At 42.3% G+C, this 17047-nt stretch overlaps 1 protein-coding gene across 1 annotated transcript in view; it reads left to right on the top strand.

Annotated features, from left to right (window-relative positions):
• PCDH11X (protocadherin 11 X-linked) overlaps positions 1-17047 on the top strand; it is a 728776-nt gene that overhangs the window by 563274 nt on the left and 148455 nt on the right. The window contains exon 6 of the mRNA XM_033137147.1: positions 2236-2434. Coding sequence (XP_032993038.1) covers positions 2236-2434 — 199 coding nt within the window. The remainder of the gene's footprint in view (positions 1-2235; positions 2435-17047) is intronic.

Here is a 17047-nt window from a genome sequence, read left to right as displayed (position 1 = left end):
GTTGGGCAATGCATATTCTGAGTTTTAAAATAAATATAGGCATGGTGTGATGGTTTTACTACAGGGACATCAACTAGAATTTTTAAGATAGAGAATTTGGCCAATATTTGTTTGAGTGTTTGTGTGTAAATAATTTGGGTGGAGGTGTTCTCAGTAAAGGCCTCTCCCTCATTTCTAACAGCTACCTCACCCCAAGCAACACCCCACAATCTAGGTCATAATCCAGCGAAGGGATGATGTTAGATTCCAGCACCCACCATCCCTTGCCACTGGCCATGCTAGATGGGACTGACTGGAGTTGTACACCAACAACATGGGGAAGTGCACAGTGTCCCCATCCCTGATCTGTCCAGTGACATTTTTCAAGAACCTCTGCTCTTCAAAAAATTATTTGCTTCAATGTGATTGTTCCTGAAATGTCCTTGGTTGATGGCATGGCCTTATTTGACACCTGACATTCCTTAAAAGAATTGCATTTACACTTTCGGCAACCTTGGGAGCAAAAATAATTTCCCTTTATTGCAGGAAACAAATTATAACAGTATGAAATATGTCATAGAACATTTCACCCTTTAGGAAAGGTGACAGATTTTTTAGAGTTTCTTGTTACCTATACCATACTTCCATTGTAGCACTTCAGCATTTAGATAATTTTTCAGATGGAGCAATTGGTTGAAAACACAAGCTCTTTTCAGGCACAATTCCACTCTACATGGAAGTGGTGAGCAGCGGTTAGGATTAATGGATAATTTTGATTCAGTTTTAATGTTACTGAGTAGCTGCATAACTTGCACTTTCTGAAACAATATGCAAACCAAAACACAGCCATCCTTTGTCATTTACATTTCTCTAAATTTTAGGGTGCAGTTCTCCAACCAAATGATGTGCCCCAAATTGTGCATATTAAGCATAAAATGTATCTATCTGTGAAAATGGCATGCATACTAAGCCTTATATTGGGGGGAACTGCTTGCAAAAATGAGTATATCAGGCAAAATTGCATACAAAAATGTGTATATCAAGGGAAATTTGCCCTAAAATGCTGGGGAGTTTTCATAAGAACTAGAGCAACACGGGAACAGTAACAGTCAAACGAGACTACTACTTATCAATTAAAAAAGATATTCTTAATTGGAGAGTAGGGTGCTTTGTTTTTTTTTTAAGATAAATCACTCATTGTTATTAAATATTGATAGCTAGGAAGAAATGTGGTAGAATAAAGAAAAGTTAAAGGGGGGAAAAATCAGTTGTAGGTTGTTAGGAGAAACAGACATTAAGTACTGTCATTCTTACTCATCTCTAAGCTTCTGAACTCCCTAAGATCTTAAATATCAGTTTTATGTTAGATGTTTAAAAATAATCTGACTGTAATTTGATGTGCATTATCTTGTGAGCGCAAAAGCCTTCAGTTGGTTTATTTTAAAAAGGGATGTTTACATCCTTTGCATTGTTCTGAATGTCACGTTCAAAGTAATGTGTGATTTCCCGCACCCTAAAGAACATAAATACAAGGAGTAAAGTTGGTTGGTTGGTTGGTTAGATAGATAGATAGATGGATAGATGGAAGCATTGGTACTTCCCAATATTCTGTTCCATCTCTTCCAAATACCTTTTTTTCTTTCTCTATGAAAAATATGAAATATAGATCTTAGAGAGAGTATCAGAATAGTACACACAACCAATGCATGAGAGTGTCAGAGTGAATATATTAAAGTGAATTTTCTTTCTTAGAAAATACAGTTGTTTTGTACAGTGTCATCTTTGACAGGGGTGTAGAACCTTTCTTTTCAGCCTGGGGGCTGTATTGCCTTATGGACAATGCAGTTCTTTAGCCATTTAATGTATACAAAAGTGAATACGCTAGGGTAAAGTATGAATAAAATGTAATGTGAATATAATAATAACAATAACATGCGAAATGTGTTGTATTATGGAAAATTGCTCTGCAAAGTATGCATATTAGGCAAAATTATGTACACACATGTGTGTACATTAGGATAAATGCTGATGAATTTCCATGAGGACTGTTTAAAATATATATAAATAACTTCCAAGAAACTGATGTAGAAATGGGGAGAACTGAGGGGTGGGGAGAGAAACGGAGAGAAAACAAAATTGGCAGATTTGTTCATCCTGATAGCTACCGTGGCTAGAACACATTTCATCAGTTGGTTATAGTCAACAGCAAACTGGGAACACTGCTGGAACAATATGGTTTTCTTCTCTCCTCTGCAGTCGCAGCGCCGAGTTACATTTCACCTGCCGGATGGCTCTCAGGAAAGCTGCAGTGACAGTGGGCTAGGAGACCATGAGCCCAGCAGCACCGCTAGTACAGCACATCCTCTGCCACTTGGTTTCCCGCAAGAGGAGTACTATGAGCAGACATCACCCAACAGTCGGACAGAGGGAGATGGCAATTCAGATCCAGAGTCCAGTAAGTCTGTTGGATCATGGGCATTTCTCACTCTAGGGAATTCATGGGCCCAAAAGCATCCAGTGTATAGTGACAATTTATTCTGATTCAAATAGTATTTGTTTTGTTGCACCTGAAAGGACAAAGGTCATCATTCTGTCCAGGGCTGAAGGGCCTTGTAGGAATATTTTCTGAGCTGCATTTTGAGATTCAGATGACAAACCCATATGGACCAAATTGGCTGTATTTAGGATGCAGCAACCCAGCTCTTGGAGGGAGGCCCTATGTGGAAAAGCAGGATAGAAATCAGGAACAGAAGAGCTGTGGGGTCTAAGCTAATAAGTGCCTTAGAGGATAGTAAACACTGAGCAGTAACTGTCTTTGAGTGCTTCTCTTTTAATTTCAGTGTATGTTTCATTGTTTGGGTAGAATACAAAGATAGGCTTTTCATATGACTGGGCAATTGAAAGGCCTATAAAGAGTTTGCAAAAAGATGAAAAAATGCAGCTGAGGCAGAAATTAATAATGAAATTAAATCACACTTGCTGTTTGCTTCTTAAAGGGCATGCTACTATTTACAGGGTGGGTTTTTTTAGGTTGTCGTATAATTTCAGAGAGAGATATCCAAGCTGGCATTGATCCAGCAAAGCAAATTGTGAGTTTGTAGTTGTTGTTTTTTTAATGTTCATGAACTATTATGGAATAATAATCATACAGTTATAGAATTGGTTTTATTTCTTTGGTTTTGAGCCTGTTATATTTTATATTTGATCTTTTTTTATTGCTGTATGCTGCTTTGGTACCTTTTGGTTGGGAAACGTTTTATAAATCTGCAGATAAATAAATAACCAATCATTAAGGGAGGAAAAACTCACGAGAGGAGACAGCAGCAACAAACATGTTAGTTCCAGCCACACGTTGGAGGGAAGCCTCCAGTGCTCATGTTTCACAACAAGTTCTAAAGTATGCAGGAAGTCTCCATGAGTACAGGAGTGCCACTTCAGAAGAGTGCACAGGTTGGATGGTGACAGAGATAGCTTGTAACCCCGCTCAGATATTTACTTAAAACTTAATGGTCAATCCAGAAAAGGGCTGTGTTTTCGGCTTAAACTGAGATTGGATCAGTTGTTGCCATTTGGGATGCCTTTTTCTGATTCTTTCCCTCAACTTAGGGAGAGGTATGTGTCCCATTTGAAACAGCTGCAATGTCAGTTTGATCCTAATGATATATACTTTGATAAGTAGTGGCACACATCACTACCTCAGGGTTGATGTGGTGATAGATGTGTCTTAGGATGTGAGAAGTTTGCAAGGAGGTTGGACTCACCTATTTTTCTTAGATGACTAATTATCTGACAGCTCAAGTTGAAATCCAATACCAAGAATAATTAGTGTTCTGCAGTGTGGAGATGTATACCCCAACTAATGTGATTTCGACTTCAATAGCTGTGCTTTGACGTATGCAATTGATGTTGTGTCCTCTGATGTTGGTAGTTTTCAACCATGTCTGGGATTCTTTACTGTGATGTAGCTCTTTAGTGATTCTACTCTCACACAAAAAAAATGTTCAGGATGTTCACAATACACCCTCATCAGATGAGTATGATATATGAAATGTTTTCCACAGAAACAAGAACTAGAATCATAGAGCTGTTTTGTGGCAGATATACTTTTTTTCAACTGAATGCTTGAGTGAACTGAACTTGAATGTGGATAATTGAACCTGAGACTGTATACATGCAAATCATCAAACTGTAGCCACTCCTAATTTGCACTGACAGCTGGCAAAATTGGACTATATCCAGCGAGTTAAATTTAACTAGCAACTAGAAAAATAACACAGCTAACTTTCTAGGGTGGTGGTGTGAATGAATGAGAAAGAATTAACTGTATTTTAAAAGTGCAGTACATAGAAAAAAAGAGTTCATGTGAGTTATCAAACATTTAACTTTTACTTTTTTAAAAAAGAGAGACTTAGACAAGTGTTAGTTCTGTATGCATGTTGTACAGAGTTCTTTTATTTATTTTATTGAACAAAATTTCTTTGCTGCTTCATTATAATAAAACTTTCAAACAGTTTATAAAAAATAAAACACAAAAGTTATCAATAAAATGCTGTTAAAAACAGGCATTTAATGATTGAAAATATCATTAAAGTCAACAATATACTAAAAAGAAATGTGTTTTACATGTGCTTCTACCGGGCAGGAGTGTACTTGGTGTCATGAAGTAGACATGAAGTATAGGGTTTGTAGCCAGTTTTGGAATGTTATCATAAATTACTCTGGACAGATTGTAAATGGAGCTTATGTCAGTCACATGGCATTTGGGGAGTTTACACAGTGTTTGTAAAGGGAATCTCCTTGAGCTTTTAATCATTTGGTCTGGCCGCTTACCTAAATTTGCCCTTTGTGGAGTAGTTCAGAGACTTCTGGGCTTCCTGGTTTTTAAGGCTTGTTAGCTTCCCTAAACTGTGATTTCAAAATCAGTGCTTTTCATAGTTCTGTCCAAATAATGATTGGAGCAGAGCAATGGGATTAACAATTTAGTAGAGTTTGTGATTTCTGTCAACCAGATAAACGAAATCTTATCCCTTGTCAAAAAAGACTTTGATATGAAAACGAAAATGACTACATATGCAATATAAAATGGTGGTTCAGACTTGAAAAAGTGGGTGTGCCAGGGCTAATTCTCTATCATCTATCTATCTATCTATCTATCTATCTATCTAATTTTTAATTAACATTTTCCAATATAGAATAATAAAACTGTGTGTACGAAACCATAACATAGCCATAACATAAACAAAAAATGAGCCACAGCTCACCAATAAGGATATATGTTCAGACAGAGAAATAAAGCTGCATCAAATGTTAATGATTTTAAATATAATAATAATGTACTCAAAGTACTCAACTTTTTTTTTTTTTAAATGACATTGAAGTTCTACAACATTTAATCCTTAAGAAACAGTATGTTTTAACCAAGAGGTAGACTCTGTCACTGGGGTATAGAAATATATATATGTTGTGTGTGTTCATATGCACCCATGTTGATGTCCACTTGTAGGTTCCTCCATAACTCTACCGATTTTTCCCATCTTCAAAGTGGTATGCTAATAATTAATTTGCAGAGGGGCAGAGTAATTAATCTTAGCAAGACAGTACTGCATGATTGATCTTCTACCTTTAATCTAATTAGCCTGCACATAGGTGGGAGAATGTAATAGCTGAACACTTTACTATAAGGCTTTGAGAAAAGTCAACCCCTTTTTTGATGACCCGCTGAGACCATTCCCATACATCACTTCTTGGGTAGTCATTAGTTGGATGTTTGAATTAAAAGGTGAGGAAACTGGGGAAGATCAAAAAACCCAGAGTAGGTTGAACATTCTCATTTTAAATGAGTCAGTCCTTTTGTACACTCTTAATAATATATGATTATATCTTGATAGCATCAAATTTGGTTTGGTAGTAGTGGCCATAACAGCCATAGGTGAAAATCAAAGCAGCAAATATTTTAGATGTGCCAAACTTTCATATCATAGAGGAAGATTGAAGAAAAAGTTCTTTGATGTTCACAAAACTTCACAAATGAAGACTGGCACTAAATTAAATTTCACTGTTTGATGCAGCATCCTATGTTTGGTCTACAACAGTTCAGCTCATGCATTGCCCAGGCAGGTGCATTATGTGACCCATAAGAGCAGCAAAATAACTTGTACAATGGAGATGGGATAAAATCAGGCCAAATCTTTATTGAGAGCAGCAGGAAGGGCAAGGGTTGACATGGCATTGGGTCCCAGGATCAGGTCCTCATTCCACAAGCCCCATGTTGATGGAATGGATCCGCTGGGTTTGGATCGCTCCAAACCTGCATGATGGGAGTCAGCCAGTGTTGAATTCTGCCATGGTGCAAGCCAAGCAAGCAAGGTCTCACTGGGGGACCAGGGTGCAGATTCCCACCAGGCAGATACCAAAGACACGCTTGGGGTTGCCGCGGTCATTGCTCCCCTCAGGCCCCTTATAGGGAGCCCTCTATACTATCTTAATCCTGACCAATGCTATTTCCACCCTCGTGCAAACTATGTTCTTCCACCTAACAAAGGAAAGCCATAATTTCACTGAGGGGAAAGTGGAAGAACCCCCCAACCAAGTGCTAAACAGGTTGATTGAAAAAGCAAAAAGGCTATGAGATCCAGAAAAAGCAGCCTTATATAGGCTTTCCCCTCTCTTCTGCTGCAAGAGCTCATGGGACATGAGCCCACCACACAAAGAAGAAACTGGACGAAACCTTGCCCAGTATTTTGCTGCAATCTATGAGTGTCACCAGGCAAAGGGGTCCTGTGCTTATTGGGCACGGAACGGGGCTTACAGTCACAGGTCTGCCAGCTCCCTCAGTTCGCATTCCTTTGCTTATCTTTCAAAGGACATAAAAAGCATTGTGCTGAATCTATCCAAACTCCAGTGTCCTGCTTCTACAGGGGCCACCCAGATGCCTTTGAGAAACACTTCCACACTGAGCCATTCAGCAACTGGCATTCATTGGCACCACTGACCCTGCACATGGTGGTTCCATGGTGGTTTTGTTTGTTTGTTTGTGTTTGTTTTCCCTGCTATTTTAGGGAAGGTGTCGGTGTTGGATTGACAGCCACCACTTTGCTGAAGAGCTCATCCCACAATAGCTAAGACATCAAAAGCTCTGTGTTTCCAGGGATGCCTGAGGAATTTGATCCAGCTATTTACTGGATTTCATGCTTCTCTGGATGTTGTGATGCAGCTCTTGGCAGCTTGCACCCCTATACTTACACCGTATCCCTATTTTCATAATGCACGTGTAAATAATATTTTGAATGAATTTCAAAAATGCAGATTAACATGGAACTGGAATGGAATTACAGGTCACAATATGTGGAAGTGACACGGGCTGGAATAGACAGATCCATAAGTCTAGTAGTGTGTACACATCTGTAGCAGGATACAAAGGAGAAACAAAGCAGATTTCTTTCATTTTATATATCCCTTCCCCACTGCTGTTACTGATGTGAAAAGTGCTGGACATCAGCTGTATAAAGGGAGTCCAAATTGGTGTGCATGTGTTTTCAAGGCAAGCAATGGGGCACTATACTAGCAATAACCCCCAAAAGTCAAAATGGATAGCAACCTAGAGAGAAAGAAGTCATTCTTTAATGTATGAACTTGAAGCTGTTGACAGAGTTCCATTTACGTTTGCAGTTTTGAGGATGAGTTTATCTCGAGGATCTTAAACCCAGTATGGATTAGACTGAGGATTTATCAGAGACAGAGAGAACAGTCTGATCTGAGTGTAGCAATCCCTTATCTTGTCAATTCTGTTTGAAAATGACAAACACATGGAACCTGGTGTGCTTGGCCAATAGAAAGCTGATGTCAGAAGGACTGGAATGCCACTGAGCATGAATGACTATCTTCAGTGTCACAGAATAGGTAGCCCCTTCTCCTCGCAAGAGTCTTCCTTTGCTTCTATTTTTTTTTTTAGTAGGCAGCCCATGCTGTAAAATAAAGTTCACATGACATTTATATTTCTATTATTTATGAGTCAATGAGGCAATCCCTTTTTATGACCTTCTCTATTTCCTCTTACTCTTCCCCCCATCACATTTTCAGACTACTGTATCTTAAGCTCTTTTCTTCTTCTTCTTATCCTTTGGCAATAATAAAATAGGGACTTTAAAAACAGGTTTATTTTATTCCCTTTCCATAATACAAGACAAAATTGCAACCAAGCGGGTAGCCTCTCTCCTCATATTTCCCCCCTGCCCCTCATCAACAGCAGTTCCATCCCATTCTCAAAAAAAAAATAAGGACAGGAAAAGCTATAAACCAGGTGTTGCGATCCTTTGGCCCTCAATATGTTGTCAAACTACAATTTCCATCATCCCCAGCAAGCATGACCATTGATTGGGGTAATGGAAGTTGCAGTTCAGCAACATCTGCAGGGCCAGAGGTTCCTCAAACATGATTAAAATTAGAATTTTTTAAAAAATCGGTTCCTAATTTTCTCACTGGGCATCCTAACACGACAATTCAACCCTGGTTAGGCAGCATCGGATCGTTACAGAGCATCAGAGCTGGCACAGCAATTGGGTCTAAATTGGCCTGATGCCATCAAGTGGCAGAACTGAGTTTGGTTCCAAGAAGCTTAATAGTAGTAGTAGTAGTAGTAGTAGTAGTAGTAGTAGTAACAACAATAATTTATTTATACCCTGCCCATCTGGCTGGGTTTCCCCAGCCACTCTGGGTGGCTTCCAACAGAATGTTAAAATACAATAATCTATTAAACATTAAAAGCTTCCCTAAACAGGGCTGCTTTCAGATGTCTCCTAAAAGTCTGGTAGTTGGTTTCCTCTTTGACATCTGGTAGGAGGGTGTTCCACATGGCGGGTGCCACTACCGAGAAGGCCCTCTGCCTGGTTCCCTGTAACACTCATGGTTCTCCAGCTTTTCCCACATTTTATGATCACAGGTGTAGATTAGGCTGGGACGTTCAGGTCACCCAGTGAACTTCATTTCTGGGTGTGGATTTCTACCTGCTTCTTCACTCTCTTAGTCCAATACTCTTCATCTGACTACACATGATTATCATCTTCTTATTTGTATCTGCTGATCAGAATAAAGAAATAGACTCAAAGGCTGGACTGAGGTAGGGCCTCTTTGTTCAAGATTAAACCCATAAAATCCCCTGCAGAAGGAAAACGCTATTGATGTCAGTGCAAACCTCAACCTGAAAGAAACTGCAGCTACTAAGGTGCTAAGCCCTGTCTGCAGGAAGTGGCAGCATGGCTGTCCAGCCTGACTCCCATTCCCAGGCCACCAGAGGCGTAGCAAGGGGGGGCGGGGTGGGCCACCCCGGGCAATGCCCTGCTGGGGGTGACACTTCGGGCAGTGGCCCCGCCCCCTGGGCTTTTTAAAAAAAGTTTTTTATTTTTAGGCTATTTTTGGCACTGCTGGGGTGGAGCCACAAGGGCGGCCAGCGAGGAGGGGTATCACCCCCCCCTCGCTGGCCGCCCCAGCGGCTCGGCCCCAGCAGCGCCGAAAATAGTCCCCCCTTCCAGTGGCTTTTTTCACCACGGCATGGAGGCAAGGGGTGGGCCAGTGAGGAGGGGTGCCACCCCCCCCCCCGCTGGCCCACCCCTTGCCTCTATGCCAAACTCCGCCGCTGGCTGGCTTGTGGAGCTGGGGCATGGAGAGGGGCGGGCCAGCGAGGAAGGATGACACCTCTCCTCGCTGGCCCGCCCCTCTCCCTGCCCCGACTTGCACTCTGCCGAGGGAGCCCGAGCGGCGGCTTCAGGTGTCTCTGCGGGCTGCAGAGACTCCTGAAGTCGCCGCCCTGCACCCTTTCATGCGGTATCTGCTCGCGCAGGCATGAGCAGCCGCGGCACGAAGGGGTGCCACCGCCGGGTGGCGGCTTTGGGAGTCTTTGCAGCCCGCAGAGACTCCCGAAGCCACCACCCGGCACCACTTTGTGTGGCGGCTACTCGCGCAGGCACGAGCAGCCGTGGCACGAAGGGGTGCCACCACCGGGTGTCGGTTTCGGGATTCTCCTGAAGCCACCGCCTGGCACCCCCGGGGGCGGAGTGTTGTGGCGTGTGCGTGTGTCATGACGTCATGACGCACGCACACGCCTTTTGGCTTCCCGCCCCAGGCAGCCAAGGGGCTAGAAACGCCCCTGCAGGCCACACCATGAAACTGAGTAGGAAGGCCTATGCTGCTCTACCACCCCCTGAGACCCCATAGCTTCAGGATGATGAAGCAGTTTAGCCCCAAAAGCAGGCCCTATTCAACCCCCAGAGCCCCAGAATCCAGAAAGTAAGCATCACAGTCAGCTCATAACCCAGACTAGGATGACCTGGCTGAAACATAATTTATTTATTTTTATTTTATTTCATATAATTTATGCACTGATTGATTGTAAAAAAACAAAACAAAACCTCAAAGTGGTTTACAGAAAAATAAAACAAGGAAATCGAGGGAAGTCCACAACCCTACTTTAAAACACATAAAAGTTAAAATAATAAAACAGATTAATTTTACGTCAGCTTCCTAAGCATCTGGGCAGGCTTGTCAAGACAGGAATGTTTTTTAGCAAGCAATGAAAATAATGCAATGAAGGCACCTGCTTGATCTCAATAGGCATCAAGTTCCAAAGTGCAGGTGTTGCCACACAAAATGATTGAGTTCTTCCAGCTGCAGAATGGGTATTATGTGGCTATTGCCAATTCCACCAATCAAAGTGGTTGAATGGGCACATGTAGGGAAACTTAACACCCAAAGTGACTGAATCAAAGACCAGATTAACCTGGTTAACAATACAACAGATGGTTGTATTTTTAGGGAACTGCAAGTCATGGGGTCATGGCACGCAATATTATGCTTTGTATCCACACTTTACCTAGTAAGTGCATTTTTGTGCAAACTGTTTAACTGGAGAACCATAGGTGTAGCCAGGATTTCTTTTTTTTGGGGGGGTGTGTTATGGGAGGGGCAGAACCTCAGTTTGCTATGTATTTTTATTGATTGTTATTGATTGTGGGGCAGTTGCCAATCCTTGTCTCTCCGCATGTGGAGAACTGACTTGCTTGCAACATTTGGAGAAATGCAATTTTCAAAGGATATCTCTGTGTTGGTTTGTATGTTGGTCCGATAAGTAAAAAGTATGTAGTTTTTCATTAACATGCCAACACAATCTAATCTCTCCCTATCCCTACTTGAAGCCAACTAATTATGTTATGAATCATATCAAAATATTCATTTTTTGGATGGTTTGCACCAGACTGATTATTTTGACCAATTAGTCCTTTCACACAAAATGTGAATGGGAGAGGCAAGGAAGTTTCTCTGAGATCCTTTCAGGAATAAATGGGCATGAGTGTTAGCAACACACACCACTTTAAAAATCTTGGGCATTGCAAGTGGATGAATAACAATACAAATTAGCCACCTATAAATGCACCTCCTCAATCAAACACATTTGATTGGGATTTATTCTTCAGAGACCTTGGAAGAAACACACACAGCAAGCTTATTTACTTCCCACATTTACAGGATGGGTCAGGGCTGAAGTCATTGGCAATGTGATTAATGGAAAGCTCACCCTTTGGCTGCTGGCATTGTGTATTCAAGTGCAAGCTGTATTCTGCTTGAGTTCAATTTTTGATGCTCTCTGACCCTTACTCCGCCATAAATAATCAGATGTATTCATCAGATGACAGCAGAGGATTGGATGTGCTGTACCAAGGAGAAGAAAATATTATATCCTTGTACTATCTGGTGACCTGATCCTATAGAGATCCAGATCTACTCAGGCATTCTCACTCATGTGATTCTAATCAGTCTACTGTGAGAACTGGACTAGATTGACTACTGACCTGATTCAGCAAAATCCAATCCAAAAATGTGTATAGCAGCCAAAACTGCATACAAAAAGAAATTGTATTGGGAGAAATTATCACCAGAATGATGGGAAATTTTCATAGTGACTCTAAAAAAAAAAAATCATCATAAAAGCTGGGGTAATGTTCAGAACCGAACTCAGAACTGGAAAAACAAGAAATGGGGAGAAACAGAAATTGACACACTTATCTACCACTAGTCCCTTAACGTAAGTTTCCATATCATATGGGAACCTAAGTAAAATTCACTTCAGACATGAAGTCCCCCATGCAGGGGTGAGCAATCAAGAACATGATGCAGTGGGAAGGCGTGGTGAGTGTGTTTTGCTTCCCCACTACATGCAAAATGGAACCTCGTGAGAGGAAATATCTGAACTGGGCACATGAATGATTAAAGTATGGTAAAAAAATTGGGAGGTCCCGTCTTGTCTTTCGCCTCTGGCACCAGAAAGTATTGGCCCAAACATTCTTGAAAACCCAAGGACATGAAAACATTCCCTTCTTTGAAAGAGAAGTCTGTCCCCATTCCACACATCCTTTAAGTTCTAGACGTAAGAGGGAGAGAAATGGATCTTCACAATAATAAAGGTTATGTCAAAGAAATAGCTTCATATAGGAAGGAAGTGGGGAAAAATAGTTGTCTGCTTCTTTTCTTTTAGCATGATATATAAGGGTCAACCTCCGCTTGTTATAGATTTCCCGTAGTGCCGCACGATAAATACTTCTTCCTCTGAAGCTAATAACAATTTCTTCCTTATTTTCTTTCTCCACCACCCCCAGGGCACCAGCTATTATTTCCCAAGGACCCGTGAGACTAGTAGCACGATCTCAGAGTGGCTATGCAATTTAATCTTGTCCAATACAAATTACCATGGGGCAAAATGCTCTTTCAGAACTGTGGGAGGCTTGAAATTATGTAAATGTAACCTAATGTTCCTCAGTCTTCAGAGAGCTGATTTCTGTTACAGGGAGAAAGGGGAATCCCACAGCATGGTGTGAAAGGCCACAGGTAGCTTGCGAAAGGTTGGCGGGTCTAAGTATGGTAAGTGCCTGTGTAGGATAATGCCTAGGAATGCCCCTGTACACCAATTTGAGTTCCACCGTGAAAGAAAGGCAGTTATAGTATTATTGTCATTTCCTCCCTGGTGACTCTCATGAGGACAGTGAGTGGGAGAAAAGACATCCAAGTGGGAGGCCCTCCCATTGACACTCTCCTTTCAGAAGTCTTGCAGACCTCCTCTTCCTTGGCTCAGAGCAGCAGAAAGGCTTAACAAATGCCGGGGGGTGGGGGTTTGCTCTGCTGGGAGTGGGGAGGAGTTCTTTGGCAGAAAGTGAGCTGTGATGGGAGGAAGCAGGGCCAGTGCTAGGGTTTTTTGTGCCCTAGGCGAGATCACCTTCTGGCGCCCCCCCCCCACCAATCCCTAGCACCGGCTCTGCGAAGAAACCCAATTTCGGGCTGCTCCCCCCTCCCCCACCACTCTGCCACTGGCAGAGCGGCACCGGGCAGGGGGCGGGGGGCAGGCTGGCCAGCGCCCCCTCCATTTTGGCACCTGCCTACTTTGCCTAAATGGACGCACCGGTCCTGGGAGGAAGAAAGCTAGGCATTGTCCCTGCGGCAATTGTGGCACCTCAAATCCATTCCTTAAGTATCTCTTGTGTGTTTTCTTGGAAAGACACCACAATTAAAATGGAGCGGTTGCTCTTAAGCATCCACTTTTTTGCAGAGGCAGCCACCTAAGTGTTTGGGGAATGTACTTCCCATCATTGGCCACGCTAGCCCGGGCAGATGGTAGTTGGAGTCCAATAAGATCTGAAGGGCAGATACCCCTAGTCAATTGTCATACCTATTTTTATTCTGCTTCAGATAACAAAGGTACCCAAGAGCCTCTGCTCCAGGTCTTGCAAGCAAAGGGGACAATTTAGAAAATACTTGAGGGGATGTATAAAGGATGGAGCATTGCACTTTCAAATGGAACTGGATGATTGGTCAAATGTACTTGACCAATCCTGTTGCAAGTTGGTTGGTCTCCTGGGATAAAAGCTGGTGTTAACGTTCCTTACAGATTGCCCTGTCGGTAAAGCACTGGAAAAGCTTAATCAGCTAAGCTCAAACTGATTACTATAAAGTAAATGACTTCTACAGTACAGCTGTAAGAAGCGGAACAGAAGTCTTGAAAATTTGTCAACTACTTAATGGAGCAAGTTGTCTTCTCAGAAATATTCTTGGCATTGTGTTTGAATAGGCAAACTGCAAGCCAGCATGCATCACTTAGAAAATAAAGTTGTAAATGCCAGATTCTTTTTGTACATTTTTTTGCCATATTGCTCTCACCACCTGCTTATTTTCAAGTCCATCTTTGCTTTTCTTCCCACATCTTATTCAAGATGTCTATATCCTCCTCCTCCTCCTCCTCCAGTTCTACATTTATCTGACTGTCTCTGAAACCCTGCCTACCTTATCCTTCCTGTCTGCACCTTCATTTGTCCTTGCAATAATCTATTTGTACAGAGAAAGCATTCACACATAAAGCAATGATCACTTTTTCCGAAAGAGTACTTTGAAATAATTGATTGTGCCATGCTCCAGAACTGGAATGTTTACTTAGATTGGAATAATTGAAGGTCAATTTAATCATCCTGATCCAGATTTTGTGTGTGTGTGTGTGTGCATGTGTGCGCGCGCATGCATGTGTCTGTGTAGATGTTTTTATAATGGAGGAGAATCTATATAAGTGAAAGAGAAATATTTTTTTCTCAAACTTTTTTCCTCCAAAGTTTCCAGAAACTCAGCTATAAAGCTGCAAATGAAAAGTTTTATGTGTGTTTTAAGTGGAATATACAATGTAGCACTAGATGGCGATGGTGAGCCTTATGGAAAATTCAGTGTATTTTTTAAAAATGCTTTTTTTTTAAAGTGTTTTCAAAACAGTTTTCATATGTGTGTAGATTTCACCCAGGACAATGCACAAAAGCTGCTACTGTTAAAAATAATACTGAAAAGCAAAACCATCAACTTGAGAATTTAATGAATGGTGCAGGTGAGTGATTAGGTTGAGATCCAAGTTGTGCTGCATTTTGTCTCATTCCTTTGTTCCTTCCTTGAACAGTATCCTCCCATATTATGACATGAACTGATTTTGAGACTGCCCACATTTCAAAAGCCGTCTTTTACTGGGTTGGCTGTCTGATAACTTGATAAATCCCAAGTGTGGAAATTGTTCAAGGTTTTGGAACATGGATGGACAATGGATCTGGAAATAAGAGGATATATCATGCCATTAAAACTGTTGGCAGAAATTAATTATTGCTATTGAAAAGTATTCCAGACAAGGCAACAGTGGTACCTCGGGTTACAAACACTTCAGTTTACAGAATCCGCTAACCCAGAAGTAGTACTTTGAGTACTTCGAGTTAAGAACTTTGCCCCAGAATGAGAACAGAAATTGCACGGCGGTATTGTGATGGCAGCGGGAGGCCCCATTAGCCAGGGCCATCTTAAGCATATGCGGCGTTGGGATGCAAACATCCACCTGACCCCCCCCCCCGTTGCCCAGATTTGTTGACCTTTTTTGGTTGTTGAGTTGTTGACCTATTTTTAGGGCAGGTGGCTGAGCGGAGCCGGGTATCTCATGTGAGCTGTGTGCACTGGGTGGGCCTCTCCACTGCCAGCCAATCCCAGGTGTGCAGGAGGGTGGAGCCGGCCGGCTGCCTCAGCGCCTCACTCACCCGTAGCACAAGAGCTGTGGTGCTCTGACGGGCTCAGCTCCGCTCAGCAGTGGCTGTCGGCTCTTCCCAATCCCCAGACTCCAAATCTTGGCCCCAGACTCTCAGCCTGGCACCCCTGACAGCCTGATGCCCGGATGCCCTGCACCCCTAGTGCCTATGGGTAAGACGGCCCTGCCATTAGCTAAAGTGGTACCTCAGGTTAAGAATGGTTTCAGGTTAAGAATGGACCTCCGGAACGAATTAAGTTCATAACTAGAGGTACCACAGTATAAGGCAAGAAAAGAAAAGAAAAGAAAAGGCAAGAAAAGAAAAGAAGTTAATGTGCACTGAGCCAAACTCCACTCCAGGATTTCTCAGACCTCAGCTATAACTGCCAGAAACAAGAATATAAGATGCTGTCCTTTTGCAACCCTTCACCTATTTCACCATGCCTTAAGATCAGAAATAAAAGTCCTTCTTTTGTGCCAAATGTACTTTGCCAAAAACATACCCTGCAGTTTTAAGCCATTCTCCATCAATTAATGGGAAAGCAAATATTCCATAATTAGCAAAAGGAAAAGAAACTTTCAGTGAAATTATCATCAGTAAGGTTCAGGGTCTTTGTCATGCTTACCTAAATTTTGAGGGGCTAGTATGTGAGAGTGCTCCCCCCCCATTGTACAAATTGTATGAGCCATAGTCTGCACTCTGCAGCCTTCCTGGGTGTCAATGTATGAATCAAAGCATAGAGCAATGGTGGGGAATCTTTCTGTGTCAGTGGCTCATGCTGACCTGCAATTTTATTTTACCCAAACAATGCCCACCTTTGCATCAGCTGATGTTCAGGATTTGAGGGTTCAATCCAGCTAAGGTCTGCTTTGCCAGCATGTTCCTTACAAAGCATATCCCTGCTGCCAGCATGATTCAACTCTCCACTCACTGTTGTTGTTGTTGTTGTTCAGTCGTTCAGTCATGTCCGACTCTTCGTGACCCCATGGACCAGAGCACGCCAGGCACCCCATCCTCCACTGCCTCCCGCAGTTTGGCCAAACTCATGCCAGTCGCTTCGAGAACACTGTCCAACCATCTCATCCTCTGTCGTCCCCTTCTCCTTGTGCCCTCCATCTTTCCCAACACCAGGGTCTTTTCCAGGGAGTCTTCTCTTCTCATGAGGTTCCACTCACTAGCAAAGGCTTAAAGAGCAGCACCGAGCTTTCAAACAGCCTCACCCTGATCTTTGAAATCCTGGCAATCAAGAGCCTCAAAGGGCAGCAATGCCTGATTGTCACTGACATGTCAGGTGATTGACAACCCAGCATAGGGGAAGATATCATTAGGTTGCATGGAGCATTATTTTTTTATATATCAGGAAGTAGAGGCAGCTGGAGAGGCTGCAGATTGTTGGAAACTTGTGCTGGAAAGTAACACACGCCCAAGCTACCTTTGGCTACTGCACAAGGATAAGGAAAACTCAAATCCTGGTGCCCACTGAAATGCCA

The sequence above is a fragment of the Lacerta agilis genome, chromosome Z, assembly GCF_009819535.1.
Source record: "Lacerta agilis isolate rLacAgi1 chromosome Z, rLacAgi1.pri, whole genome shotgun sequence".
Taxonomy (NCBI): domain Eukaryota; kingdom Metazoa; phylum Chordata; class Lepidosauria; order Squamata; family Lacertidae; genus Lacerta; species Lacerta agilis.
This window is presented reverse-complemented; position numbering and strand designations above follow the sequence as displayed.